This window comes from Laccaria bicolor, genomic scaffold (genome assembly GCF_000143565.1).
Source record: "Laccaria bicolor S238N-H82 LACBIscaffold_12 genomic scaffold, whole genome shotgun sequence".
NCBI lineage: Eukaryota > Fungi > Basidiomycota > Agaricomycetes > Agaricales > Hydnangiaceae > Laccaria > Laccaria bicolor.
Window position 1 is genome coordinate 721208 of NW_001889883.1, and position 25259 is coordinate 746466.

The window sequence follows — 25259 nt, forward strand, 5'->3', positions numbered from 1 at the left end:
ATACACAACTTCACCTTCAAGCGAGACGCGTAAGTAACGAAAGTTGAAACGAAAGGTGACGTAGAAAGAGGTGGCGGGCAAGAAAATTACAGTCAAGCAATACCCATACCAACATCCGGCGCAGAAGCACGATAGTCTTCCATATCTTTATCGAGGTCATCGACCGTCATCGGGGCCCTCTTCTTCAATCGCTTGGGGCCCTTCTTCTGCCGGATTCGACGTGGAGGAACGGCAGCGGCTACGACGGGAGCTATGCGTGCTTTCATAGAGTGTTGGGGTAACCTGGAAACTGGGCCGCTGTTGTCGAGTGAATCGTGAGCTAGTGTACAAGTAAGCCCAGATGGGAGGGAGACATACGCTCGAGGTGTGACCGTGCTTGGACCAGCCATAGGAGTGGCTACCAATAATGTTGACGCCGCTGCTGGCGCCCCACCCAGTCTAGTCAGTAGAGTCGGTAGGGGCGGGGGACCTCGCGGAGCGCCCATATTATGTGGCACCCCGTCGACGATGACTTCAATCTTGATGTTCCGTCCTAATTATGCAAAAGTCAGAAAACGTGAGACCAATGCCCCCAATAAATCACAATGAAGAACCCAAAATGAACCCAAAATCTGATGAGATTCAGAACTCAAAGAACGAGACTCACGTCCATCGACAATCTTCCCGTCATACTTTTCCCTAGCAAGAGCTGCATCGCCAGGGCGCTGAAACGTAACTACTGCCATGCCCTTTGATCGCCCCTGCGAGTTGTAGATCAAGAACGACTCTTTCAATGGCCCAACTGTCTTCCTGAACAGTTCCTACATCATAAAGAAAGTCGGTACGTTGAAAAGATAAGTCGTCTGAACACAATTGTCGTGCTTACTTCCACATCTTTCTCAGCGACGTCAACGGGCAGCCTGCTCAAAAATATCTTGCTCCCACTATCTGCTGGAGCCCCTCTGCCCTTTCCACCCTGTGGCACAGGCACGGGCCCGTTTGTTCGCCATGAGGGAGGCGCGTGGCCTGCTTGGTTTCCTAAGAGTTGTCGCTTGGGTCCGTGGAAGTTGTTGGAACGCGCATATGGCTGAGAGAGTCTGTTCTGTGGTATTGTTTGCATTGAGAGAAGGGAGCTAGAGGGCGTTTGAGTTGGAAGACTATAAGAAAGACAGACAAGGGAGAAGTATCAGTGCTGTGGAAGGCTGTTGGTAAACAGACATCAACAACTCGAAAATAAGCTGGGCTGTTCAACAACATTTTTGAATCCAACTGAATACAAAAATATCACTATCCATGGGGGTAGATAAAACAACTCGACGGCGTCTACTACTACTGGGCCGTCAAGGTTGAGTATGTGCCGATTGAGTGGACTAGTAGTCATCAAATTCAGAAGAGCACTTGAAGAGCACCCAATTCAATGAGCTAGCGCTCGCAGTGGTGTAATGAAATCTACATGCGTTTAGTCACGAATCAAGTGAGCGTCTAATGCCTAATTAACGCGCGTTCAATGGTGTGGGCGCGTCGAGTGAACTTAAATTACAGCTTGATTCACGGTCACGGGTTCTAGGCGTCAAGATAATCTATTTTTAGATTTGCATTCGACTTCGCCTCAAACATACCTTGCCAGCCTCAGCTGCCATAGGCACATATTCAACGTAACGCTTGGCCGTTGGCACTAGTATGTCTCCTGCGCGTAAGGACGGGAGTTATATAAAGCAATGTAGATATCGATTTATACTTATGTGCGTGTAGATATATGCATTCCACAACCTGCAAATAACAGGTAGACAGGAAATCGTAAGGGTAATACACACGATCCACACCAAGTTTAAAGAGTGACTGCAAACGAATGAAATTTGATGATGCGAGGGTTGATTGTATGGTATGTGTGCGTGCAGCGTGGACACAGGACTGAGTGAGTGTTGATCGGTATACGTAAATAATGCAAGTGAGTAAGGTCAATATCGACCAATGAAGTAGATGACTATAGAAAAATGATCCAAATCCACAATGGAGGGGTGGCCAGATTGAGCACGATGGGGAAGAAGTGCTATCGACTGACGAATTATCCGTCGTCTAGCGGAGGAGGGCTTGAGGTTATCCGGGAAGGGTATTCAGATTGTACATTGTCTTTCGGGTATCTTCATTTAATGGCCACCTCCTAGAGACTCGTACTTGGCATGGTACGGGGCTTGGGCGGGCCTTCGCGCGGTATTAATCGGAGTCGAGGGCATGTCCCCGACGAGACTGAGGTTTGACCGTGATAGTTTGTAAACTTCGTCTGCGACCTCAGACCCGTACTGTTCTGCCAATTGGCTGAGCCATATGTCAGTATACTGCTTAGAGGGGACTAGCGTGAAAAAAGGTACGTACCTTGCATAGTTTTCCATTATCACTGCCATGCTGCTCGCATTGAGACGATACGCCTCTGGCATCATGCCCTTTCCAAAGCGATACGTGACATGGTTGGAACACAGCAAGCCCGCGATCATCACTACGATGTGCAGCGGGACCAAGGAGAACGCAGCCTTATACCACCTGCCAAGCACGAGCCTTTGAAACGTCAAGTAAGGAAGCTTACATCCAGGCAGGAGAGCCCGGGCGTAACATGTCGAGCTAACAGTGGCTTCAATGAATGGACTAAAATATCCACAGCACTCCAACTGGTCCTGTATCCTCAGTCTGCCAGATGCTCCAAGTTTACGAGACCATTCTGCATTAATCTTGCCCTCAAGATTGAATGTGCGGTGGCGGTAGGTCATATAACCTGGAGTGACAAGGAAGGCAAAGGTAATCCAGGTAAGAAAGGTGTACATGGCGAGAAAGCCGCGGTTGTTCATGAGGATGCCAGCCCAGCCCATGAGGGAAGTGAAGATGCCGATGGAAGCCGCAATGGTGGATATGATGAGCTCAGGGCGATTGCCAACACGAACAACATCTGCGTGGGCCCAGACATCGAACCATGTTAAAAGGCAGATGACGAGGGAGACAAGGGAGTATAATGACAGCTTTATCAAAGTATCATGAATGTCGGGATATGGCTAGGGATGAGAGACGTACACAAAAGTTCGTGCAAAAAAGAATCCATTTGAATTTGGTCCAGCGGAGACGCCTGCCACTCATACGCGACTCTCCGCTGCGGAAAGCCTCAACACCACCCCCATTCTTGGGCAGATGGGGTTCTACGCCCTTGTCACCCTTACGAGAGACAAGGGACGCGGAGAACTTGGAGGGGAGGTAGTTCACCATCAGTGAGACACCGGTAGCGGTGGTGCCTGTAGGCCCACGGTAATGACTCAAAGTGTCACGAGAGTCATTGATGCCAGGAGGGGAACTTGGAGGATCGTAGTCGCCAGAGCTGACATTGTTATGGCCACCGAGTATATGACGTGTGGAGCCAGCTGCAGAGTATGCTGAGGCGGCAATAGACAGCCGGCTTGAGGAACGACTGCTAAGGGGGTGAGTAGAAGCTGGGATGACGGTTAGAAGAGACATACGGAGAATTGTTCTCCATCTAGGAAAGCGAATAATGAGTGTGGTGGAGGATGGGTGAAAAGAAATTGTCGTGATGGGTGTTTGGCCTCACCAAATTGGGGTCACTGGAACGCTCTCGCCTGTGGCCTGACGAATCAAGATAAGTTGACCAGACCCGCTGCATGGGTATACTGAAAGGACAGTGGGGAATAAAATACAAGAAAAGATACAATAATGATTGGAGTTGAATTGGAGAACAACCTGGGGTGCGGCGCCAAACATTGATATTTCTTCCTTGGCATGGAGCACATGGAACTTGAACAACTCTTGAGGAATATCAAACCAATGAATAGGCAGTATTCAGTCTGATTATCTGTGATTATTTACAGCTACCAACGCGACGCCGAGCGCTTCAAGACCATTTACTTTTTTCGATCGTCCAATAATCATCCACTGATTACATCGGACCGATGTGACTTTTGCGTGACTTGCCGCCCTCTTTTGCTTCCCACCAACGTCCATCACCTTGCTCGCTGCTATGGATCCCGACCAGCAGCAAAAGGATATCTTTTCCTCCTTCTTTCCTGAACAGCAGCAGCAACAATACTCTGGAACCATTCCCATCCCGGCTTCCCCCGTCTACAATGGTTTCGCCCCAAGCTCACCTCAGAGTGCCAATAGTCAACTCGCGATGAGCATGCTCTTGATGCAGATGCAAGGTCTGGGGGATGTGAATAACTCTACCCTTCCACCCCATCAGCAGCAGCAGCAACAGCAGCAAGGAGTCTATCAACCTCCCAACCAACAAAATGCTCAACAACTTGTTCTTGAGCATCAATTCAAACTTACCCAGCTTCAGCAGCTTCAACAGCTCCAGAATACAATCCTGCAGCATCAGGTGAGACCCCACCTTCTATTCTATCTGTTAACGAAAGTCGTTACGTCTTTTCGATCTCGCATTATGGATTACCCGTCTCGGACATCATTTGCGAGATGAGAATTAATTTCCCTGACAACATGGACTAACCATTCTTTCGTAGTTTGCGTTAATCAGTGGTCAATCCCCACCCTCACTACCCATGTCACCGTTGGCCGTAGGTGCAGGGGATCAGCAGCAGCAACAACAACAACCGTCCTCCTTTGGATTACCCACACCTGGTACATTCCTCTGCCTTTCTTATCTCGAATAGGACTCCAATTCTTTTCTTAGGACCCTCGACTGAATTGCGCCCCCTCCAGACCTCCATGGATTTTTCTCCCATCAACATTGGTTATTCAATGACGGAACCCCAGTCTGCATCTTCGTCCCATCACCCTTCTCCATCTCCACAGTTTCCTCCACAAAATTCAAATAACAACAACTATGGGCACCATACCCCCTCTGATGGATCGTATTCTCCCATGCCAGGCGGACTGAGCGGACAATATGACATGCACGCCCACAACCAACACCAGGTACAACATCACCAACACCAACCCCAATTCTACCATCAGCCCGGCACTAACTCTGCTCCCGAACATATTGCGTTCAGACGCCGGAGTCCCAAGGATGTTGATTTAGATATATCGCCGCTTACTAGCCCATGGCTTGGTGCGCATCAACACCATTCTCAACAACCGCATCAGCAACAGCAGCAACTTCAAGGCTTTGCAACGACAAACTCAAATAAACGTACCGCTTCTTCAAGTGGTGATGAGTCGTCCTCCCGACCCTCGCGCAAAAAGCAATCACCTGCGATAAGGCCGACGTTAGCTGGCGCAGGACCTCTCTCTGCTGGTTCCAATTCGGGTGGCGCTTCGGTTTCACCCACCAATAAGAGGTCTTCTTATCGAACCTCGAAATCCACGACTTCTACACCTTTGCTAAGGGGTTCGCGCTCGAGGCGTGGAAGCACAATTGGGACGGGCATGGCTGGGGAGGTGGTAGGTGATACGCCATCACCTGTGGATCTATCAATGCCACCCCCCGCTCCGCCTCCCAGTTCAGATCACCCTGAAGGCGGAAATAACAGCAACATGGACATGATGGAGGTGGGTGGGATGATGATGATGGAGATGGGCGGTGGAGGAGGGGGTGGAGGGGACATGATGGGCTTTGAAGGAATGGGGGTGGAAGCAAGGCTAATGCCTGTGACGCCAGCCAGTATCATGAACCTGGGAAGGTTGGGGCTCAATACCAATGTCAACGCGGGAAACGGCAACAATAATGAAGCCTCCCAAGTTTCGACTATTTCTGGTAACAGCGTGCAGCCCACCCGGCAGAGTAGATCGGCCGTAGCCGGTATGGGGAAGTTGAAGTTGGCCACTAGTGAACGTGGTGGGAAAGGATCAAGGGGAGGTGGACGAGGTCCTGCTTCCGCACTGATAAGCCCAAGCTTAAAACCAATATTACCCGGTACGTCTTATCCTTCTCTCTCCCCTTTCTATCTCTTATCTTTTATGATAGCAGGGTGTACAGATACTCCAATGTCACCCACCACACCTGCCACAGCAGGAGGGACACCTCCGCTTCAGGTCCGCAAAACTTCGCACAAAGCTGCCGAACAAAAACGCCGGGACTCACTCAAAACCACGTTTGATGACTTGCGTGGGCTTCTCCCGCCTATATCACTCCCGGAGCTCCCCTCGCCCACGGACGACCCGAATAACCCCGTGCCCGCACGCCCACTTCTGCCTGGAGCCCTGCCTCCCAGAGGACCACCCAAAGCTGGCGGGGAGGGCCCGAATAAGGGTGTTAGCAAGCTCCAGCTTCTCATCTGCGGGAATGATTACATTCGGGCGTTGAAAGGTCGCGTCGAGCGGAGGGATGTAGAGATTGTGAAGCTGAGGAAGGAGGTAAGGATGTTGAGAGAACGCCTTGGTGTCGAGGCGGATGGACAACTGGAACAGGATATGTGCGATTTGGAGAATGATCTGGATGCTTGCGAAATTGGGAAAAGTGGCCAAGCACAAATGAGAGTGGGCGGTTCTGGTTCGGTTGTAGGGGATGATGAAGATGACGATGGGGATGATTAGGGTCTTTCTTCCTCAGGCGCTTCTTCTCCGATGCCTTTGAGCTTTGATGGCACACGACCACATTGAATTGGGCTCATCGCCTCGATCCTTCCACATGTATTGCTTACCAGAGCCTGCCCCCTTCTTTTATGGTGTATAACTATCTTTTTACCTGCAAACATGGTAAAGACTACAATGTAATAAATAATTTGCACGCCTTCGTTGTGCCTTCGGTTGGCCCATCCAACGCCCAGCGCATTGCAGCTGCTGCCTTGCGATTGCGTGGAGCCTTGGTGCCTCGCAGCGCGGCAGGTTGGCGAAGCTTGGTGACTGTGATGATTGCACACAGTTAGGTACGACTTCATAGGCATGTGAGAAAGGGAGCGTTCCCTGGTCTTCCCTTCAGCACCCCACCATGACTGCCGTCCGTAGTCCTCTGTAAGTCTATTTGAGTCGAAAAGTTGCGACGATTAACCCTTCTTCAGCTCAGTTGTATTTCTGTTGCACATTGCGCTGGAGATACCGGTCGCTATCCAAGGCATATGGTCACCTGCCAGTTTACCTTTCCTGCAGCTCAACAACACTGCGATTGTACTCCTCAAGGTATTGTCGTAACTCCTTGTATCTTTGTTTCTTATTCAAGGCGTCAAACCGTTTGGCACTGACAGTTGTACGCCACTCTCGTACTGGCGACGTGCATAACATCCCTGTTATGTTTCTCGCTCCCAGGTACGTGGAATCACCTTACTACACTTTCAGGATATTGAAAATGTAACCCACCTTAGAATTCCTTCCGGGTAAACGTGCCCTGGCAATTGGCCTCTGCGTATACCACAGCGCAGCCTCCACCGTCCTCTTTCAAGCTCCCCGCTTCATCCCCCATTCATTTGGTCCATTCATGGAATCGTGAGCTATTTCTTGTTTCCCTCGTGACTCTCTCATCCTGATTTCCCTTGATTCAAGCTTCAAAGTTACACCGGAAATTGTGTGGGGTGTATGTCATGGCTTCCTTGGACTTGGGATGGTTGTATGGTGGCAGGGCACGGTGCACCTGGCGGCCATGGCCAGAACTGCGGGACGCTAATGGAAAGATGGACCATAGTAATCAGTTACAGATGGTCTCCCTGCCTGAAAACCGGATGCTTGTTCGTACAGCGAGGCGTAGAGTGAAGTTGGTTGGGCATGGCGAAAACACTGGTTTAATTTACATTTCTAGACCTTATGGGAAGTCCATTATCTCTCTCGCAACCTCTCGGCGTGTTCTGTGAGTCTGTTGGCTTTGCTCCCATATGCCTTATATTTCTACACAAGAATCGACTACGCAATGCGCATCCTAAGGCCTGCATTGTCCTTTCGAATGTTACTGTGCCACTGACAACTGGAACTACGCTATATGGACATTTCCCCATCCCCGATTTGGTTTCGACTCGCAAATTTCGAATCCCCGATTGGTTTAAGGTTGCGTGTTTCCGGGAAATGGCATAAGTAGCATGATATACTTAGCACTCACAGCATAATGGACATTGATTGATTCTTTAATGTAGCACGTTCGGATTGCTGCAGAGTCTGCAGCGATCCGAGATCCGAACAGTGCAGACATGCGACAATGATTAAGTATTGCGATGAACCTGCTGACAATCTCTCTTTCCAAAAAGATCCTCTCTTGGACCCTCTTGTCCGGCCGAAAAAGCTGTTCTCCTGCAGGAGAGCCCAGATTTGCGCATCGACTTCACTTGAACTGCTCAGAGCCGATAAACCTTGTCTCTGGCGCCCGTCTAGTGGATCGTCATCTGAGCAATCCCTGATCAAGCTATGATGAGTATCATGTCGTACCTGTCTCACAGACTCGCCCTAAAAGATGATACATGTGTCAACGGTTAGCGCGCGACGATATGGAGCGGTAAACGCATACCAGACACATACATAAGCTTGACTATACTCACCTTGAAAATGTATCAGCTGGTCTGCCCCCCTCAGTTCTATCGTTCATCCAACGGCCGGTCCGTTTCTCCCAACATCACAGTTCAATATGCGTCTTTTTGCTTTCACTTCCATCTTGCCTGCTATCGCACTTCTCATCCTTCTCTCATCCGATCAAGCCTTCGGGGCTGCTGTCCCCATTGTGCGACGCGCCCCAAGTTCAAAGTGGGCAGCGAAGAACAGTGTTTGTTATTCCAGTTCAACTGACTCTTTTGAGACGCTAATTTTAACGTTGTTTCAAACGAATCCAAAGAACGGTGGCACAGTGGCCGCAAACAAAGCTTTCACTATCAACATGGCAGTTAGGGGCCACTCGACGGGTAACTTTGTCAACGCACAGCAAAATCACTTTTCTGCTCCTCAACAGCTGGATAATAACGGGGTCGTCCATGGCCATTCACATGTTGTCGTCGAGAAGCTAACCTCTCATACACAAACAACGCCCACCGATCCAAAAACGTTTGCCTTCTTCCAGGTACGTGGTTTTTCGCTGTTTTACGATTTCTTTTTCAACACAAATAGGGTCTTAAAAAACCTGTGCCCAAGGCGGCCTAACTGCCGACGTGTGAAAGCCAACGTCAGGAAGGTTTTCCCCAACGTCAAAAGGAGCGAGCTTGATGAGGATTACTTTGGCGAGCAAATTAGACGGTGTAGCGGAGAGTTTAAATGATAAATAATACTATTCGAACTGCATCGTCATACTGTGACAACTGTTAGCAAGGTTTACGGCTGCGTGTTTCCAGGAAATGGCATACCATGACATAGCACTCACAGCATAATGGACATCTTGATTGATTCTATAATAGAGCACGTTCAAATCGCTGCAGACATGCGATAATGATTATTGCGATATCCCTGGACCTGACAATCTCCCTTTCCAAAACGATCCTCTCTTGGACCCTCTTGTCCGGCCCAAAAAGCTGTTCTCCCGCAGGAGAGCCCAGATTTGCGCATTGACTTAAGACACCTTTTGGCTATCCCAGATTTTGCTTGTCCAAATTTTAGATAAAGCGATGCTCAACCATGATACTTGAACTGAGGGCCGAATAAGCCTTGTTTCTAGCGCCCGTCCAGCGGCTCGTTATTTGAGCAATCCCTGATCAGGCTATGATGAGTATCATGTCGTACCTGTGTCGCACTAAAAGATGATACATGTGTCAGCGGCTAGCCCGGGATGGTAGACACACATATAAGCTTGACCATACTCACCTTGAAAATGTATCAGCTGGTCTGCCCTCCTCAGTTCTCTCCTTCATCCAACGGCCGGTCCGTTTATCCCAACATCACGGTTCATTATGCGTCTTTTTGTTTTCACTTCCATCTTGCCCACTATCGCACTTCTTATCTTTCTTTCATCCGATCAAGTCTTCGGGGCTGCAGTCCCCATTGTGCGACGCGCCTCGAGTTCAAAGTAGAAGGCGTCAGACCTAAAGACATCAAATTACCGCCAAACTGCGTTGAACCACAACAATGGTGCTTATATGCCGACTGCCGGCGGTAGCAAGGTCGCCTGGAAGAAAGGCGCCAATGGAGATGCTGGTACGTCCACTTTTTACGTCAGGTCCATGTCCGAGCAGCGAACTTTTCTTTCAGAACATGTCATCGAGCCTGGATCCCATATTAAACCCGTCTTGAATCAAATGGGTATCAAGAAGGGGTGCGTAGTCCGTCAAGTTGTGAGAATACTGATTTATAGGTCAACCCATCTAGTTCACCCTTCCACAAAGACCTAAAAGCTGCTCTAAATCACAAAGACAACTTATCGGTGCTTCATCCAGGAGCTAACAAAGCGAAGGCGCAGTTGACGGCTGATCCCAGGCGGAATCCCAAAAATAAGGCTGCCGCCAACCATTATATGCAGCAGCACCCCATCCAGCACAAGGCCAGTGCAACGATGAATAGAATAGAGAGCGCAGCGAAGAAGCACAGGATCAAGAATGTTGGTTACTCCAGTTTAATTGACTCGTTTGAGACGCTGATTTTAACGTTGTTAGTTTGTCGCCAAGGTGAAGGCCAACGTCAAGAAGGTTTTCCCCAACGTCAGAAGGAGCGAGCTTGATGAGTGAAGCAAATTAGACAGGGGTAGTGGTGATAACAGCTAAAATAATAAATATCATTATTCGAACAAAAACAACTGTCAACATGGATCCCTACACAGTGTCCCCTTACAATCGCAAGGTCACATTCAGCAGCAATGCCCCGTTCACACCATCTTATGTTGTGTCCCAACTATCCTTTTCGTCGGACCCCACAGCCATGTATGCTTCACGCGTGCGGGGCCGTCAGATGCTCCTAGACAACCCCGCGCGTGAGAGCAGAACTAAGAAGGAGATGGACGAGAAACGTCTTCGGAGGAAGAAACAGAAAGAGTCGAAAAGTCTTGGAATTATTGGGAAGAGGGAGGCTAAGGAGAAGGGGGTGTGGAAATTCGACGAGTCTCAGGCGAAGTACTTTCTTCCAAATTAAGTTTGAAGTGGAATCTTTTGCTGATGGAATACTTGTAGATTCGCCCTTTTTGTGCCCATGCATAATTTATGGATGGGATACATGTCGGAGTTACTGGGACTCTCGCGATATTCTGCTTCTGTTTCTTCCCCCCAAACCATGCCGGGATCGTCAGGCATGCACCCCAAGCTTCTTAAAGCTGATTTTCATGGCTCCATTATGACAGGTTTGTCTCTCTGTATCTTCTCGTTTGGCCTTCTGACATTCCCATCGTAGTTCATAAAGCCAAGAACCCTTGCCTGGTTGGCATTTCTGGGATCGTGATACACGAGACTGAAAATGCGTTTAAAGTCGTCACACGTCAGGATAAAGTCAAACGTACGATTGCCGCGTCATCTACTGAACCAAGCTCACCTTACTTTTGCTATAGTCATCCCAAAACAAAACTCTATATTCACCTTTGCTGTACCTCTCTACTCAACACTACCTGCGACACACAAGCCGGACATGCCACTCCCACTGCCTCCAGTAGCCAGTGGGTCTGCCCCAATGAAGACCGTTTTAGACGGCCCATACATGGAGTTTGAGCTTTACGGAAACCAGTTCCGGTTCCGTTCTGCGGACAGGGCTGGTCGCAAGTTCAAGCATAAAGAGACCATCGAGCTTTGAATACTGCACCACGTGAATGGGCAGATCGATCATCTGTATGCATGCTTCCCCTCAACTGGTTTTTGGAACCAGGCTATCGAGCTTTCAACCCTGCGCCACGGGTATAGGCAGCATGATCATGGATGTGCATACCTGTTCGCATCCCCTTTACTTAAAGTCGGGCTGCCGCCGCATTTCCTACCTCTAAGCAACGGTACCGACGTATGAAGATCAATCAACGTCGAGGCATCGTCTCACAAACACTCAAGGAGCTGCCCACCTCGTGCGATGGAGGCTACAAGTCGTCCGATCGTAAGGTGGATGGCGAGGCAGCTGCGTCTATACGTGGACTTGAAACAAGATACTTGTCCAGGAACTGTAATCGGACGAGCTCAATTAATATCCTCTACGTAGATGTAGACCTCTTCAATGCCATTTGCGTATGCGTCTTCAATACTGGGACCGTCAAATTTTTAATTTTCTTGATACAGATATAATTGCTGTATGTATGGTATACCAAAAAATGCGCCTCCAATGATCGGGTTGCAAAAATACCCAGTGCGATGGTGATATACATGTGTGTAATGCGATGCTATGCGATGTAATGCTAGGTGCTATGGAGTTGTGAATGAGAAATGCAATAAATACGAAGGTTTACAAAACAACATCCCGATCAAGGAATGCCTGCGGATGTGAAAAATCTTCCCGAAATAAGCCAGTTCCGAAGTGGTCCGTTTCGACGACCAGACGTGGAGGAGGTAGAGGAGGAGGGGGAGTTTTGGTCGTTTGGCTGAGGTTGCGTCGTAGCCATCTGCGCTGATATCCCGTTCCAGGCAGCCGACTCAAATGCTGCAGTAGGCGCTTTACTGCTCGCAAAGGATGTACGAAATTTGAAGGCACTACGTTCATGCGGAAGCGGTGTAGCTGGTGAAGCTGGTGAAGCCTGCGATGGTGATGCGCGAGGGAAAAGTTTGAGGCCGAAGCGGCTGGCCGTTTTGGATTTCCCATGACCGGGTTTGCGGGACGAGAGGATTGAGGGCCTTGAATGAGAAGGGACGTCGGTCATTGACGCAGAAACGGATGAAGAAAGCTGACATTGTTGTATCGGAGGGGACCGTACCTGCGTACTGAATCCCAACCAGTTGGGTTCCGGGGAAGGTGTTGAAGAACGAGGGAAAACATCATCGTCCGCCTTGTCAATGGAGCTTGCAGACGAGGAGCTAGAATAAATGGAGGGGGACGACATCTCGGTACCCGAAGAGGTCCAGACAGATGGAGAGATCATCTCCTTGTCTTCGGCGACTGCAGTGATGGCAGAGTCAGGGACGAAGTGGCCTTTGGGCGACACTGGACTGGAAACAAAAAATAGAGAAGCGTAAGGATCGTATTCAATGGCAGTATGCATCATAGATGACTGCGTAGAGAATGAAGTCATGCTAGCATTGGCATCATAAATTCGTGGGCGTGTAAGGTTCGTGTCGATCGTGAGTGCTGCACGTGGATCTTGCTTTTCTTCGCGTCCGATAAAGGTCATATCGAAGTTGTTCGGAGTCGCTGGCATCGACGACGCTGGTGAGTCTGAGGCGGACGAAGGGGTGTCTGGTCGACCGAACAAATCCATGCGGAAATGATCCTCCTCAGAATCTGACGAGATGGGGGACTCGAATGCCCAGGTCGCACTGCAAGACGAATAGTCGTTCCAGGGGATGCCGTAGTTTGACTCTTCCGCTGAGGCCTGGCTCGCGAAAACAATGTCGGAAGAGGAGTCCTTGCTCCAGCGAGAGTTGAGTAGAGCCTCGGTTGGCTGAGGGGAGGACTGAGGGGAGGGACCATCCTGGGTATTCGCAGATGAAGCGCTGTCGATTTCCATGCCTGACTCCCATGGACAGCGAGCCATGCTACCTTCGAAGATAACACCGTCAGAGTAGAAGCTGGTGACCTCCTCAATGGCATAGCGAACTTCACGCAGTGTCATTCGCTGTTGCCAGTCAACCTCGAGCATCCTCATGAGGATGTCGTTGACCTCGGAGGAGATGGGCAAAACACTAGGAAGGAAGTTGATGGGATCACGGAGGTAGGCCTGGAAAGTTGGATCGTCAGCTGTCGCTGACTTCCAAGGGTTGCGGCCCGTGGCCAAGTTGAGCAGAATGATACCAAGGGACCAGATGTCGTTAAACATGGGAGAGTAATTCCCGGTGGGAGCAAACTCCCCTCCCTGGCATTCTACAAGTACATGAGACCCTTATACGAAAGAATGAGGTGAAAAGAAAACACGAACCTGGGCTCATGTGATACACGCTGCCGGTGCGAAACTCGTCGCTAACTTTTTCAGTCGTAGCGAGACCAAAATCTGTGATGGCCACACGGAGGCCATCGTCGAAGCAAAGGACGTTCTCGGGTTTCAAATCCCGATGATAAATACCCAAAGTATGGCAATAGTCAACTGCGTCGAGCAGCTGAAGGAAAACATCCTTGATGAGGGCGTCGTCTCCAAGATAGCGACAGCTATGGAGAATTTGCGTGAACAAATCGTGGTCCGGTGCGTAGTCCATGATGATGTAGGTATGGTTAAAGTGCTCCACGATGCGGTGGAGGGTGACAACGCCCGGGTGGGCGGAGGCGATCTGATGCAGAGCGATCTCGCGGATATGAATTTGCCGCTGGCGCGCAGTCTGGTGTCCCGAAGCAACCAGACACTTTACAGCGTATGATTTTGGGCCAGTAGGATGGCGTACATCGACGGCGCGATAGACGACGCCGTATCCGCCAACGCCCAGAACTTCAACGAGCTCGAGGGAGTCCCCATCAATGAGGGTCCCGAGGGGCGGGTGTACAGCGGAGGAAGGGGCTGGTGAGGTCTTCGAGGACATGCTAAACGACCTGGCGGAGGTGAGAAGAGAGGAACGGAGTTAGCACCAGTGCAAACAAGGACTTGAAAGTGGAAAGCGACAGAAAGAGTTGTGGGTGTTATAAGAGGAATGAATGACAAGTCGCACGCAAACGTGGAGTGACACCCCTACTGTGCGTGTATGACATGAGGTATCAAAACTCACGATTCACAAGGCGGCGTCCGCACGTTGATCCGTGAGTTTGTGCGTTATCCAGGATATCCAGGGTAAGAAGAGAGTTTGGTCCTGGGTCGTTGGGCTTGCATCGGGCAATATTTAGCTGTTTTGCGATGTCAAACGAGCGGAACCTGCACGGAACCAGTTACCGAGTTCATTGCTTCGGCAACCCAAATCCTTTTCCGGGAAGCCAGTGAATGGATTGCATGGCGATCTTATGAACACAACATGGCCCGGAGAGTCCTTGACAAGATAAAGTTTTGTCTCTCAAGCTGCATTCAGTTTGCTGAGGTCCCGATCCTTGGAAATGGTCTTAGCACAAGAAATTAACACAAAAGAGAGGCTTACTAAAAGCGGCATTTCGATTGCGTTTCGGAACCCCGGACAAGGAAATTTTATGGAGGGATATCGAAAGGCGAACGCTTGGTCCCTCGCGTAGGCTTGCAACACCTAATTCGTATTACGACATAGATGGCTCACAAGGGGATACGCCGGCTCGTTTATGGAGAGGTCTAAGAATTCTTCGAGTAGTTGTACAAAACAAAATCAAGGCGAGTTGAAAGATTGTGCTCGAGAACTGCACGGCCAAAAGAATGGAGCTAACTGACTCGGGCCGGTGACCACGTGGACGGGCGTTATTTTGGCATGATTGGTTGTGGCTCGTCATGTGACACACCCGTTAAGTTGGAATTCAACAAGAGTTCATTCCTTTATACAGGACAACGACGAGAACCCAATCGACGACGCCCAGCAGACGTCCAGCAGTCTTTCAGTCAACGCCGACCCTTCAAGTGATCACCAGTATCGCACTATCCAACTTCAATTCATCCATTCATACACCCGTTACCTCGTGCCGATCGCCCACACGAGTGTCGAATATGTCACTTCGCACATTCACTGTCTTTCAAGATGCCCCTTCAACCGAAACGACCAAACCTAAAGTCACCCGGCCAACGGCAATGGCTATCCGATCGTCATCGCTAAATCAGGCGACCATCACCTCTTCCAATTCACTCGTCGACGTCACAGAGGTCATCGACAAGGAAAATTATCACCCCGTCACCGGCGAGCGGGCTGGCCCCGGCTCCAACACCACCGCCAAGAAGCGCAAGACGAACGTGCTCGCGACAAAAGTTCATACATCTGCTGGCTCCGCTGGGAAAAAGCAAAAGGACTCCTCACACACTGAAACGAAGAAGCGTAAGGCTTCTTCCTCCAGCACTATCAAGGCAAAGGTGGCACCGAAGAGGGATGGTAAAGTCAAGAAGACTTACGCCAAGAAGCCCCCCTCTCGTCAGGTGTCACCCATGCCCAAGGTTAGTGAGGAGGAGGAACAGGTTGTCGTGGACAAGAGGCCCGATCATCCCACCCAGGCTGACATCGACTCGCGCTGCTACGAGTTGACTGTGAAGCCTCTTGCGGATGTTTCTGAGGCCTATGAGCAAGTCGTTGATAATGGGGCCTTGGGTGAATCGGATGCAAAACTCAAATTCAGCTCAGTCAAGGTTCGTTTTTTCTCTTTCTGCCATTCGATCATTCGACGCGTGCTAATCCCTATCCACGGTGCAGGAATCCTCTGCTGAACCTGAGATCCGCGATTACTTTTCGCCAACGTTGTCAACGTCGACGTCGTCCCGTCCCCGCGCCGCATCAGAGGAGCCTCGTGCATTCTCTACCCCCGAACGCAAACGAATTTATGTTGCATTCACGTTCTCCTCGCCCTCACCCACGAGCACTCGTTTCCGTCAGGTTTACTCAAGGAGCGTGTCGCCGGAATAATCAAGAGGCGCCACATGAAACGCATCTATCTAACATATTGCTAAAACTATCATGTTTTCATGCCCAAATTACGCACGCACATCGCATACGCTATCCTGACACATCGCATTGCAAACTGACGCTTTTTTTACTATATCCACATGCATACCCTGATTGCCTCCTGCATCTGCATCGCATCTTCCTTTATATATTCCTTACTCATTCTTGCACATACTTACCAAATTCTGTCTGTCGTCCCTGTCAAATTATTGGTTATGCCTCGAGTGCTTGACTTCAACTTGAACTGAATGTCTGGTCACATGTTCATGTTAACCTTGACGCATTTCCAAGTGCGCTGTGGGTGCGGTGTGAGTCACTGACGAAAATGATGCCCAACGCCGCAAAGTTAAGGAGCCAACACTCGCTCAACTCTTCAAGTTATCCGCCTATTTGTTGCAGGCCTCCTAAAAGTCCGGCCGTCGCTGCAGTATGACTGCTCCCTCCGCACCTCTTCCTGCCGTCAGTTTCGACCCAAACTACTTTCCGGCGCGGCTCAACACTTCACTGAATGCTGGGCGGTATACCATTCTGCGCAAGCTTGGTGAAGGCGTGTCATCTTCCTGCTGGCTTGTCGAAGATGGGGAGGGCGAGTGAGTCTTCCTTCACTTTGCTTTTTGCTGCCGACTGATACCATTTCTGGACAATAGAGAAGGATACAAGTACTTGGCTGCGAAAATCTTGACGATCGACGCTACGCAGCAACATGAGGCTGGTCTGACACACGAACTCGAATTCCTCAAGGAGATCGAGGCGCGGAATGACACTGATCACCTTCCCATGCTCCGAGATCACTTCATCGAACATGGACCCAAAGGCAAACATCTATGCCTTGTCCAGGACTTGTACAGTACATCTGTATCGTCTTTACGACGATCCGCACCCCACAAGGCCCTTCTCCCGTACATGGTGAAGAATGTCATCTTGATGGCTGTCGAGGCTCTTGCCCAGCTGCACGCTATGAACATGGTCCATACAGGTTTGCCAGATCCAAATCCACTTGGTCTGTACTCACAGACGAGCGATACAGATGTTAAGCTTGATAATCTCCTCTTTGGCAACTCGCTTTACTCCTTGGATCGCGATCTACAGAAGTACCTTGAAGCAAATCCTGCACAGCTTGAAGGAGAAGCACAAGTGGAAGGAGAGACTTACCCGGTTATCAAATCACAACCAATTCCGAACCATTACGTCTGGGACACAAGCGCATTTGAAGCAGAAACTATGATTATTTATCTGACGGATCTCGGTCATGGTCAGTGTCTATCTCTGTATGCTCATAGTCTGTCTCATTCATGCACCCCACGGCTCAGCGAGCCGGTAAACAGCCAACTGCCGACTGCTTTGGTGCACTTGACCTCCGTGCAGCAGAGACCATTCTTCAATCGGACTTCGGGCCAGCGGTGGATATCTGGGCCGTGTATCGTACGATGGTCATTTTTAACCTATGCCTGCTTCGCTAACGATAGAACGTAGACGTTTGAACTCCTAGTAGGCCGGGGGCTTTTTAACCCAGAGAAAGGAGTGGGTTAATCATTTAGCGAAGATGATCGAGCTCACAGGCCAGACTTTTCCAGATAAGATGCTTCAGCGTGCCAGCCTCCGCAAGGAATACTTTGACGATACAGGTATGTCGGCTATGCTCCATTTTGGTCTGGTATCTAACAATTTTGCAAAGGTAACCTTTTACGCATACCCGAGTTGACATCAGTCAGTTTGGAGACGGCCATGGCGAATTACAAGATCCCCAACCCTTCAGAGGACGAAATTCGTTTGGCAGCGGATTTTATTAGGGCTTGCCTGAAGTTTGATTCTGAGGAGTGAGCGACGGCGGAGCACTTGCAAAACTACACATTCTTGACAAACGCGTTCGAGTGCTAGAGATGGAGGTGAAATTTTCAGGGCGGATCAGTAAGTTGCAAGCTCGCATGCAAAACAGGGAGGGGGACAGATACGGACGTACTTATTGGGGCTTGCAATTGGCATGTCTGAAGAGTGCCATTTCGTCCTCCAAAGCAAAGATATCAATCTGACGGACGTGTATAGAATAAAGATACTGTTAAATACCTCCTCAAAACTTCGTGCCTCTGGTTCTCTCTGGTTCTCTCAAGACACCCCAATAGCGTATATATCCATAAAGGCCGGTGTCGAGACTACCGATCATTCGTCGCGTGCTAATCCCTCGGAGATTACTTTTCGCCAACATTCTCAACGTCGACGTCCTCCCGTCCCCGAGACACATCTGAGGAGCCTCGCGCATTCTACACCCCAGAACGCAAACAGATTTATGCTGCAATCACGTTCTCCTCGCCCTCACCTACAAGCGTTCGTTTCCGTCGGGCTTGATCAAGGGTGTCGCCGGAGTCGCCACTTGAAACGTATCCAATTATCATATTGCTATAACTATTGACTATGCACGTACATCGCATACGCCATTCTTCCTATATTCCCCATGCATACCCTTGGCTGCATCTGCGTTACATCTATTACTTTAGTCTATGTATTTCCTTCTTACATGCTCTTGCATCCGCCTCTCACCCTCACCAAATTATTGTTTATATGCCAACGCGGGCAAGAGCTGGTCGCGGTATGGTGTGAAAAGTTCATTGAATGGACGACCACAACATTGTACAACTTCGCCACAAATCAGACACCCATATCTATTCGCGATCCGTATAAACGTGAACCAAGTGTCCGGTCACATCCCTACCCTTGACATTCTTGTACGCGACCGTGATATGATCTCGTTCGTGTGGATCTATACCACCGATATGGGCGCCACGACTAAAAGAAATGAATTAATGAAGATACAACATATTTAGAATAAAATACCAGTGCATACAGTAAGGTAGGGGACATCCATCTCTCTCCAACGTCACGTGCTGTTACAATAACGCTCCTTTTATATTCACGGGGACTGGAAGATGGAAGATATGCAACTCCAGAGTAGAAATTCAAAATTGGCTCCCAGGAGATTGTTATAATTGTTGTTAGAAAGCTATATACAAAGTTATAGAAGCTAGGATTTTGATCTCATGGAATGGTATGCAAAATACAAAAATATGCACAAAGTAGGTGCCACTCTCTTCTCTTTTTCAATCTTTCAGGTCCTCTATTCCTTTTAGAGCCTCTCTGAAGGTTCTTTGACCTTTTCTGGGTGAGCCTTTTGTGTTTCGCTGTATTTCCGGTGTGTCCAGGGAAATTCTGTTGATTTCGACACGACGCGCCACTAATCTAAACGCCCAAATGTATTTTTGATACGATTTGGGTGCAACACATTTTTACACATTTTTTTCTTTTTGCATCGGTTCACAACCTATTTTGGCACAAACTCCTGGTTTCCGATTTGTATCTAATTGTTGAAGGAATGTTTTAGATGCATTTTTGTATAACTGCCGCTCAAAATGGAAATGTCACGCCTTGCACGTGACGTTGGAGAGAGATGGATGTCCCCTACCTTATATATAGATGTCTGGGACCGCTCTGCTTCAAGTCATTTTGCTTCCCCAAAGTTCTTCAGACGCTGCCCCAACGGTATGACTATTCTCTCTGCACGTCTTTCTTCCTCCAGTCTCGACTACTTTCCGGCGCGGCTGAACACTTCACTGAATGCTGGGCGGTATACCATTCTGCGCAAGCTTGGCGAAGGCGTGTCATCTTCCTGCTGGCTTGTCGAAGATGGGGAGGGCGAGTGAGTCTTCCTTCACTTTGCTTTTTGCCGCCGACTGATACCATTGCTGGACAATAGAGAAGGATACAAGTACTTAGCTACGAAAATCTTGACGATCGACGCTACGAAGCGACATGAAGCTAGTGTTTCACACGAACTCGAGTTCCTGAAGGAGATCGAGGCGCGTAACGACACTGATTTTCTTCCCTTGCTTCGAGATCACTTTATCGAACAAGGACCCCGAGGCAAGCATTTATGTCTCGTTCAGGACCCGTACAGTACATCTGTATCATCTCTACGACAATCCGCGCCCCACCAGGCTCTTCCTATATACATGGTGAGGAATGTCGTCGCAATGGTTCTCGATGCTCTCGCACAGCTGCACGCTATGCGCATCGTCCATACAGGTTTGCCTGATTCAAATCCATTTGGTTTGTATTCATAGACCAGCGATACAGGTGTCAAGCTTGATAATCTCCTCGTTGGCAACTCGCTTTACTCCTTGGATGACGATCTACAAAAATACCTTGAAGCGAATCCCGGACAGGTTGAAGTACAAGTACGACTTGGGAGAGCGAGATACCCAGCTGTCACACCTCAGCCAATCCCGAACCATTACGTGTGGGACACAAACGCGTTTGAAGCAGAAACGATGATTATCTATCTGACGGGCTTCAGTCATGGTCAGTTGTCTATCCTGTGTTTACTCATAACTTCTCTTGCTCATGGACCCCACAGCTCAGCGAGCCGGTGAACAGCCAACTGCCGACTGCTTTGGTGTACTTGAGCTCCGTGCACCAGAGACGATTCTTCAATCGGACTTCGGGCCAGGGGTGGATATCTGGGCCGTCGGGTGTATCGTACGGTGGTCATTTCTAACCTATGCATGCTTCGCTAACTATAGAACGTAGACGTTTGAACTCCTAGTAGGCCGGGGGCTTTTCAACCCAGAGAAAGGAGAGGGTTGGACGCTTGAGGACAATCATTTAGCGAAGATGATCGAGCTCACAGGCCAGACTTTTCCAGATAAGATGCTTGGGCGTGCCAAGCTCCGCGAGGACTACTTTGATAATGCCGGTATGTCGGCTATGCTCCATTTCGGTTTGATATCTAACAATTTTTTGCACTGGCACTGTACAGGTAACCTTTTACGAGCACCCGAGCTGACACCAGTCAGTTTGGAGGCGGCCATGGCGAGCTACAAGATTCCCAACCTTTCGGAGGACGAGATTCATTTGGCAGCGGATTTTATTAGGGCTTGTCTGAAGTTTGATCCTGAGGAGCGAGCGACAGCGGAGGACTTGCGAATGCACAAGTTTCTAGCGAACGCGTTTAGGTGCTAGAGGTGGAGGTGAATTGTTTCAAGAAAAAAAAAATCGAAAAATAGTTTTCTGTGATAGCTTAAAATTGTATGAAGTAACTTGTGTTCCGATGGCGCTTGTATGCGCATAGAATAAAGATATCGTCAATGTATTAATGACTGGTCAACTTCTTGCCCCTGGCTCTCTCGAGCTCACTCATATTCTTCAATCCTCTCCGTAGATTCAACTTCTTTCCGGGCCATCTCCAGTCGGCGCATGGCTAGTATGCACCCTGAACGTAGCCTTGATCACGTTTAGCCTGTTCCTGTGTCGCCCTTAATATACTTGAACCTAAACGGAGCGGTGGTTGCGCGCGATGACGCTGTGGACGACTTGGCGGAGGGAGATCGAGAGGGTCTCAGACATTAATCTTTCTGGGTTCATTTCTCGTCACCAAGTAGTCACTCACCCAGTATCTCGGCTCTGCTTCAAGTCTTTTTGCTTCCCCAAAGTCCTTCCGACGCTGCCCCAACGGTATGACTATTCTCTCTGCACGTCTTTCTTCCTCCAGTCTCGACTACTTTCCGGCGCGGCTCCACGATTCGCTCAATGGTGGGCGGTATACCATTCTGCGCAAGCTTGGTGAAGGCGTGCCATCTTGTCTATAATGGGGGGGGCCAGTGAGTCTTCCTTCACTTTGCTTTTCATTTCTGGACAATAGAGAAGGAATCAAGTACTTAGCTACGAAAATCTTGACGATCGACGCTACGAAGCGACATGAAGCTAGTGTTTCACACGAACTCGAGTTCCTGAAGGAGATCGAGGCGCGGAATGACACTGATTTTCTTCCCATGCTCCGAGATCACTTCATCGAACATGGACCCAAAGGCAAACATCTATGTCTTGTCCAGGACTTGCACAGTACATCTGTATCATCTCTAAGACGATCCGCGCTCTTCCTCCATGCATGATGAGGAATGTCATCTCGATGGTTGTCGATGCTCTCGCCCAGCTGCACGCTACGAACATCGTCCATACAGGTTTGCTTGATCTAATCCAATCGCTCTGTACTCATTGACCATTGATATAGATGTCAAGCTTGATAATCTCCTCTTTGGCAGCTCGCTTTACCCCATGGGTGCCGATCTACAGAGATACCTTGACCCAAATCCTGCACAGGTGGAAGGAGAGTGTTACCCGGTTATCAGATCTCAACCAATTCCAAACCATTACGTCTGAGACACAAGCGCATTTGAAGCAGAAACTATGATTATTTACTTGACGGATCTCGGTTATGGTCAGCGTCCATCCTGTCTCCCTTATGAACCCCACAGCTCAGCGAGCTGGTAAACAGCCCACTGCCGACTGCTTTGGTGCACTTGGCCTCCGTGCACCAGAGACGATTCTGCAGTCAGACTTCGGGTCAGCTGCGGATATCTGGGCCGTCGGGTGTATCGTACGATGGTCATTTTTAAGCTAAGCCTGCTTCGCTAATGATAGAATTTAGACTTTTGAACTCCTAGTAGGCCGGTGGCTTGTCCACCCAGAGGAGGGAGAGGATTGGAAACTTGAGGACGAAAGATGATGGAGCTCACGGGCCAGACTTTCGCAGATAAGATGCTTGAGCGTGCCAACCTCCGCAAGGAATACTTTGACGATACTGGTATGTCGGCCATGCTCCATTTTAGTCTGGTATCTAACAATTTTGCACTGATATTGTACAGGTAACCTTTTACGCGTACCTGTCGCTTTGCGGCCGGGTACTTGGAAGACGAAACAATTCGCAGACGGATTGCACGGACAGGCGGCAAAAAGAGACTACCCCGCTCGCATCAGGAGCCGCGCCTCTAAACGGCGTTTTCGTGCCGGGCTGCTGGGGGGAATGGTCGCCATGGGCGTGCCCTTCACAGTGTATGAGGTGGGTTCTGGGGGTTAGGGAGTAAGGCAATATTAGGGGCCTTAGGTAGTCTAGCGTTGTAAAGTCTGACACGGGGCGGAGCCCCAATAGACTATAATTTGACATTAAAAAAAAACCTTTTACGCATACCCGAGTTGATACCAGTCAAATTGAAGACAAGGCCATGGCGAATTACAAGAACCCCAATCTTTCAAAGGACGAAATTCATTTGGCAGCGGATTTCATCAGGGCTTGTCTGAAGTGATTATAAGGAGCGAGCGACGGCGGAGGAGTTACAAAAACACAAGTTTTTAGATAACGCGTTCTTGTGCTGCTAATTGACTTGATGGGGGTGAGTTGTTAGCGCGGATAAGTTGCAGGTTCGCAGGGAGAACAGGAAGGGGGACGTCATGGTACTTTTAATCATGTCTGAAGTGTGCTGTTTCGTCCTCTGAAAAAAAAGGGAACCATCGAACGGATACGCGGAATGGCAAGTATGTATGGAATGAAAATATCGGCAACTACTTCCTCAAACTAATGAGCTTCCTGCCTCTGGCTCTCTCAAGCTCACTCATATTCCTCAATCCTCTCCCCCGATTTAGCTTCTTTCCAGGCCCACCCATTCCATCTCCCATCGAAGTCGGCGCATGGCCAGCATGGATCATTCTGAACGCAGCCTTGATCACGTTTAGCTTGTTCCTGCTCCCCCACACTTTCGCACTGATATCCTTGAACCCAGCCGCTCGCAGAATCTGATGTAAAAACGGGTTACACCGCAAACCAAAACCTACTGGTCGCGGTCGGAGGATAAGTTGCGTAGCGCCAAGCTTAGTCTTCATTTCTGTCCACACCGTGCGCTTCTCAAACCGCTCGACCCAGTCCATGTTCCGTACGGCTGCGAGACGTGCGGCTGTCAATGCAACCATACTGTTCAAGTGCTTTCCCTCTCCGTAGCCGACCAGACCATCGCCATTCCCAACGAGAACCATGAATGACATACGGCGAATTTTGCCTTTCCCTGTTTGTTGCACAACGGTGCGGCGCATCAGGATAGATTGATGAAGTCCGGTGTAAAATCTTTTGGCGACGGGCAAGGATTTCGTAAACTCGTTGATGTTTACAGCCCAAGCTTCAGCGGGGGCCTTGCCAGCGAAGACATCCTTCTGAGATAATGTAACCTCCGGCTCTTCTTTCATCTCTTCATGAGACGCCATCTTATCGTCCCTCTCTGAGTCGGGGGTGTTGGCGACAGGCTCATCACCGTAATTGTGGAAGACGGAGCGGTGATTGCGCACGACGACGCGATTGTGGAAGGGGGATTCAGCAGAGGGTGGGAGATCGAGCACGTCTCGAGGGTCGAGGATAGAGTCATTCATCATGAGATCTGGATAATCCCCATCTGGTTGTCTTGGTGCTGAGGAGTACATTGAATCTAAAATATTCGATCTCAGTCGTGTGCCATGTAAACTGGAAAAATACGCACTCCGCGATGCGTTAATTGCAGGTGTCTTTCTGGAAGTTGTCTCCTTGAAGTCCTGTGGAGGAACAAAGTCGACACCCCGAGCAGCAAAGAAGTCGAGAATCTTGTGTAACCAGACTTCTGAATTCTCCTTGTCAAACTGAACCCAAATTTCCTCAAAACGATCAATTTCTTCCGGTTTGAATTTCATGATGGCACTGGCAGCAGGCGGTGTTTCCAAGAGTTCCGCCACGTAATCAGTGAGCTCCAAGCCTGCACAACATTCAGCGTTTTTACTATATTCTGTGCTTAACGATGCACACCTTTACGCGCCAACGCAGCTCGCGCTTCAGCGGAAAACCAGCTAGAAATCCCAGTAGCATCTGCTGCTGCCTTTTGGGCTACAAGCCTGTTAGCTGCTGAACCTAAGAATGGTGCTATATCCCTCACCTTTAGCCTCAGCCTCTATTTGGTGGAGATACTCGTTGAACTTTCTGAGAAGCTGTCGTTCCCCAGTCTTGTTCGTGTGTTT

At 49.4% G+C, this 25259-nt stretch overlaps 12 protein-coding genes across 12 annotated transcripts; 9 read left to right on the forward strand and 3 right to left on the reverse strand.

Annotated features, from left to right (window-relative positions):
* Window positions 1-92: 92 nt before the first annotated feature.
* Window positions 93-1099, reverse strand: LACBIDRAFT_297749 (uncharacterized protein; the record flags this gene model as incomplete). The annotated part of the gene is made up of 4 exons (XM_001881298.1): window positions 93-297; window positions 358-532; window positions 647-800; window positions 866-1099. The coding sequence occupies 4 exons, from the start codon at window positions 1097-1099 to the stop codon at window positions 93-95; spliced, it is 768 nt and encodes a 255-aa protein (XP_001881333.1).
* Window positions 1100-1729: 630 nt separating this feature from the next.
* On the reverse strand, window positions 1730-3554 carry LbTsp2-B (tetraspanin Tsp2 family). The gene is made up of 4 exons (XM_001881299.1): window positions 3477-3554; window positions 3040-3427; window positions 2353-2987; window positions 1730-2295 (listed from the first exon to the last, which is right to left on the reverse strand). The coding sequence occupies exons 1-4, from the start codon at window positions 3491-3493 to the stop codon at window positions 2127-2129; spliced, it is 1209 nt and encodes a 402-aa protein (XP_001881334.1). The 5' UTR covers window positions 3494-3554; the 3' UTR covers window positions 1730-2126.
* Window positions 3555-3991: 437 nt separating this feature from the next.
* Window positions 3992-6606, forward strand: LACBIDRAFT_294399 (uncharacterized protein; the record flags this gene model as incomplete). The annotated part of the gene is made up of 3 exons (XM_001881112.1): window positions 3992-4351; window positions 4552-5848; window positions 5900-6606. The coding sequence occupies 3 exons, from the start codon at window positions 3992-3994 to the stop codon at window positions 6466-6468; spliced, it is 2226 nt and encodes a 741-aa protein (XP_001881147.1). The 3' UTR covers window positions 6469-6606.
* LACBIDRAFT_297752 (uncharacterized protein) lies at window positions 6597-6800 on the forward strand (the record flags this gene model as incomplete). The annotated part of the gene is made up of 1 exon (XM_001881113.1): window positions 6597-6800. One exon carries the CDS (start codon window positions 6597-6599, stop codon window positions 6798-6800), a length of 204 nt encoding a protein of 67 aa, XP_001881148.1.
* Window positions 6801-6853: 53 nt separating this feature from the next.
* LACBIDRAFT_192662 (uncharacterized protein) lies at window positions 6854-7803 on the forward strand. The gene is made up of 5 exons (XM_001881114.1): window positions 6854-6885; window positions 6933-7050; window positions 7116-7176; window positions 7233-7353; window positions 7411-7803. Exons 1-5 carry the CDS (start codon window positions 6863-6865, stop codon window positions 7529-7531), a joined length of 444 nt encoding a protein of 147 aa, XP_001881149.1. The 5' UTR covers window positions 6854-6862; the 3' UTR covers window positions 7532-7803.
* A 642-nt stretch (window positions 7804-8445) lies between these two features.
* LACBIDRAFT_297755 (uncharacterized protein) lies at window positions 8446-9120 on the forward strand. The gene is made up of 3 exons (XM_001881115.1): window positions 8446-8611; window positions 8681-8902; window positions 8950-9120. The coding sequence occupies exons 1-3, from the start codon at window positions 8477-8479 to the stop codon at window positions 8980-8982; spliced, it is 390 nt and encodes a 129-aa protein (XP_001881150.1). The 5' UTR covers window positions 8446-8476; the 3' UTR covers window positions 8983-9120.
* Window positions 9121-9908: 788 nt separating this feature from the next.
* On the forward strand, window positions 9909-10550 carry LACBIDRAFT_294403 (uncharacterized protein; the record flags this gene model as incomplete). The annotated part of the gene is made up of 4 exons (XM_001881116.1): window positions 9909-9966; window positions 10021-10084; window positions 10138-10366; window positions 10422-10550. The coding sequence occupies 4 exons, from the start codon at window positions 9909-9911 to the stop codon at window positions 10491-10493; spliced, it is 423 nt and encodes a 140-aa protein (XP_001881151.1). The 3' UTR covers window positions 10494-10550.
* A 133-nt stretch (window positions 10551-10683) lies between these two features.
* On the forward strand, window positions 10684-11541 carry LACBIDRAFT_327347 (uncharacterized protein; the record flags this gene model as incomplete). Its single annotated transcript, XM_001881117.1, has 4 exons — window positions 10684-10874; window positions 10932-11098; window positions 11149-11250; window positions 11303-11541. 4 exons carry the CDS (start codon window positions 10684-10686, stop codon window positions 11539-11541), a joined length of 699 nt encoding a protein of 232 aa, XP_001881152.1.
* Window positions 11542-15463: 3922 nt separating this feature from the next.
* On the forward strand, window positions 15464-16364 carry LACBIDRAFT_297759 (uncharacterized protein; the record flags this gene model as incomplete). Its single annotated transcript, XM_001881118.1, has 2 exons — window positions 15464-16090; window positions 16155-16364. 2 exons carry the CDS (start codon window positions 15464-15466, stop codon window positions 16362-16364), a joined length of 837 nt encoding a protein of 278 aa, XP_001881153.1.
* Window positions 16365-16832: 468 nt separating this feature from the next.
* Window positions 16833-18224, forward strand: LACBIDRAFT_327350 (uncharacterized protein; the record flags this gene model as incomplete). Its single annotated transcript, XM_001881119.1, has 5 exons — window positions 16833-16993; window positions 17051-17558; window positions 17684-17825; window positions 17963-18028; window positions 18079-18224. The coding sequence occupies 5 exons, from the start codon at window positions 16833-16835 to the stop codon at window positions 18222-18224; spliced, it is 1023 nt and encodes a 340-aa protein (XP_001881154.1).
* Window positions 18225-19936: 1712 nt separating this feature from the next.
* Window positions 19937-21413, forward strand: LACBIDRAFT_294404 (uncharacterized protein; the record flags this gene model as incomplete). The annotated part of the gene is made up of 6 exons (XM_001881120.1): window positions 19937-20091; window positions 20149-20477; window positions 20529-20753; window positions 20809-20930; window positions 20982-21147; window positions 21211-21413. The coding sequence occupies 6 exons, from the start codon at window positions 19937-19939 to the stop codon at window positions 21411-21413; spliced, it is 1200 nt and encodes a 399-aa protein (XP_001881155.1).
* Window positions 21414-23813: 2400 nt separating this feature from the next.
* LACBIDRAFT_168158 (uncharacterized protein) lies at window positions 23814-24314 on the reverse strand (the record flags this gene model as incomplete). The annotated part of the gene is made up of 1 exon (XM_001881300.1): window positions 23814-24314. A coding segment is annotated over one exon (501 nt), but the record flags the coding sequence as incomplete, so codon positions are not given.
* Window positions 24315-25259: the final 945 nt, after the last annotated feature.

Excerpts from the sequence above, each read along its gene's own strand:
- LACBIDRAFT_192662 (XM_001881114.1), top strand. The coding sequence starts at position 6,863 with ATGACTGCCGTCCGTAGTCCTCT. Across the intron at positions 6,886-6,932 it reads ACTGCCGTCCGTAGTCCTCT|CTCAGTTGTATTTCTGTTGC; the intron begins GTAAGTCTATTT and ends ACCCTTCTTCAG. Across the intron at positions 7,051-7,115 it reads CTGCGATTGTACTCCTCAAG|TTGTACGCCACTCTCGTACT; the intron begins GTATTGTCGTAA and ends TGGCACTGACAG.
- LbTsp2-B (XM_001881299.1), bottom strand. Across the intron at positions 2,988-3,039 it reads TTTTTTGCACGAACTTTTGT|CTGTCATTATACTCCCTTGT; the intron begins GTACGTCTCTCA and ends ACTTTGATAAAG. Across the intron at positions 2,296-2,352 it reads ATAATGGAAAACTATGCAAG|CCAATTGGCAGAACAGTACG; the intron begins GTACGTACCTTT and ends CATATGGCTCAG.
- LACBIDRAFT_297755 (XM_001881115.1), top strand. The coding sequence starts at position 8,477 with ATGCGTCTTTTTGCTTTCACTTCCATCTTGCCTGCTATCGCACTTCTC. Across the intron at positions 8,612-8,680 it reads AGTGGGCAGCGAAGAACAGT|AACGGTGGCACAGTGGCCGC; the intron begins GTTTGTTATTCC and ends ACGAATCCAAAG. Across the intron at positions 8,903-8,949 it reads AAACGTTTGCCTTCTTCCAG|GGTCTTAAAAAACCTGTGCC; the intron begins GTACGTGGTTTT and ends CAACACAAATAG.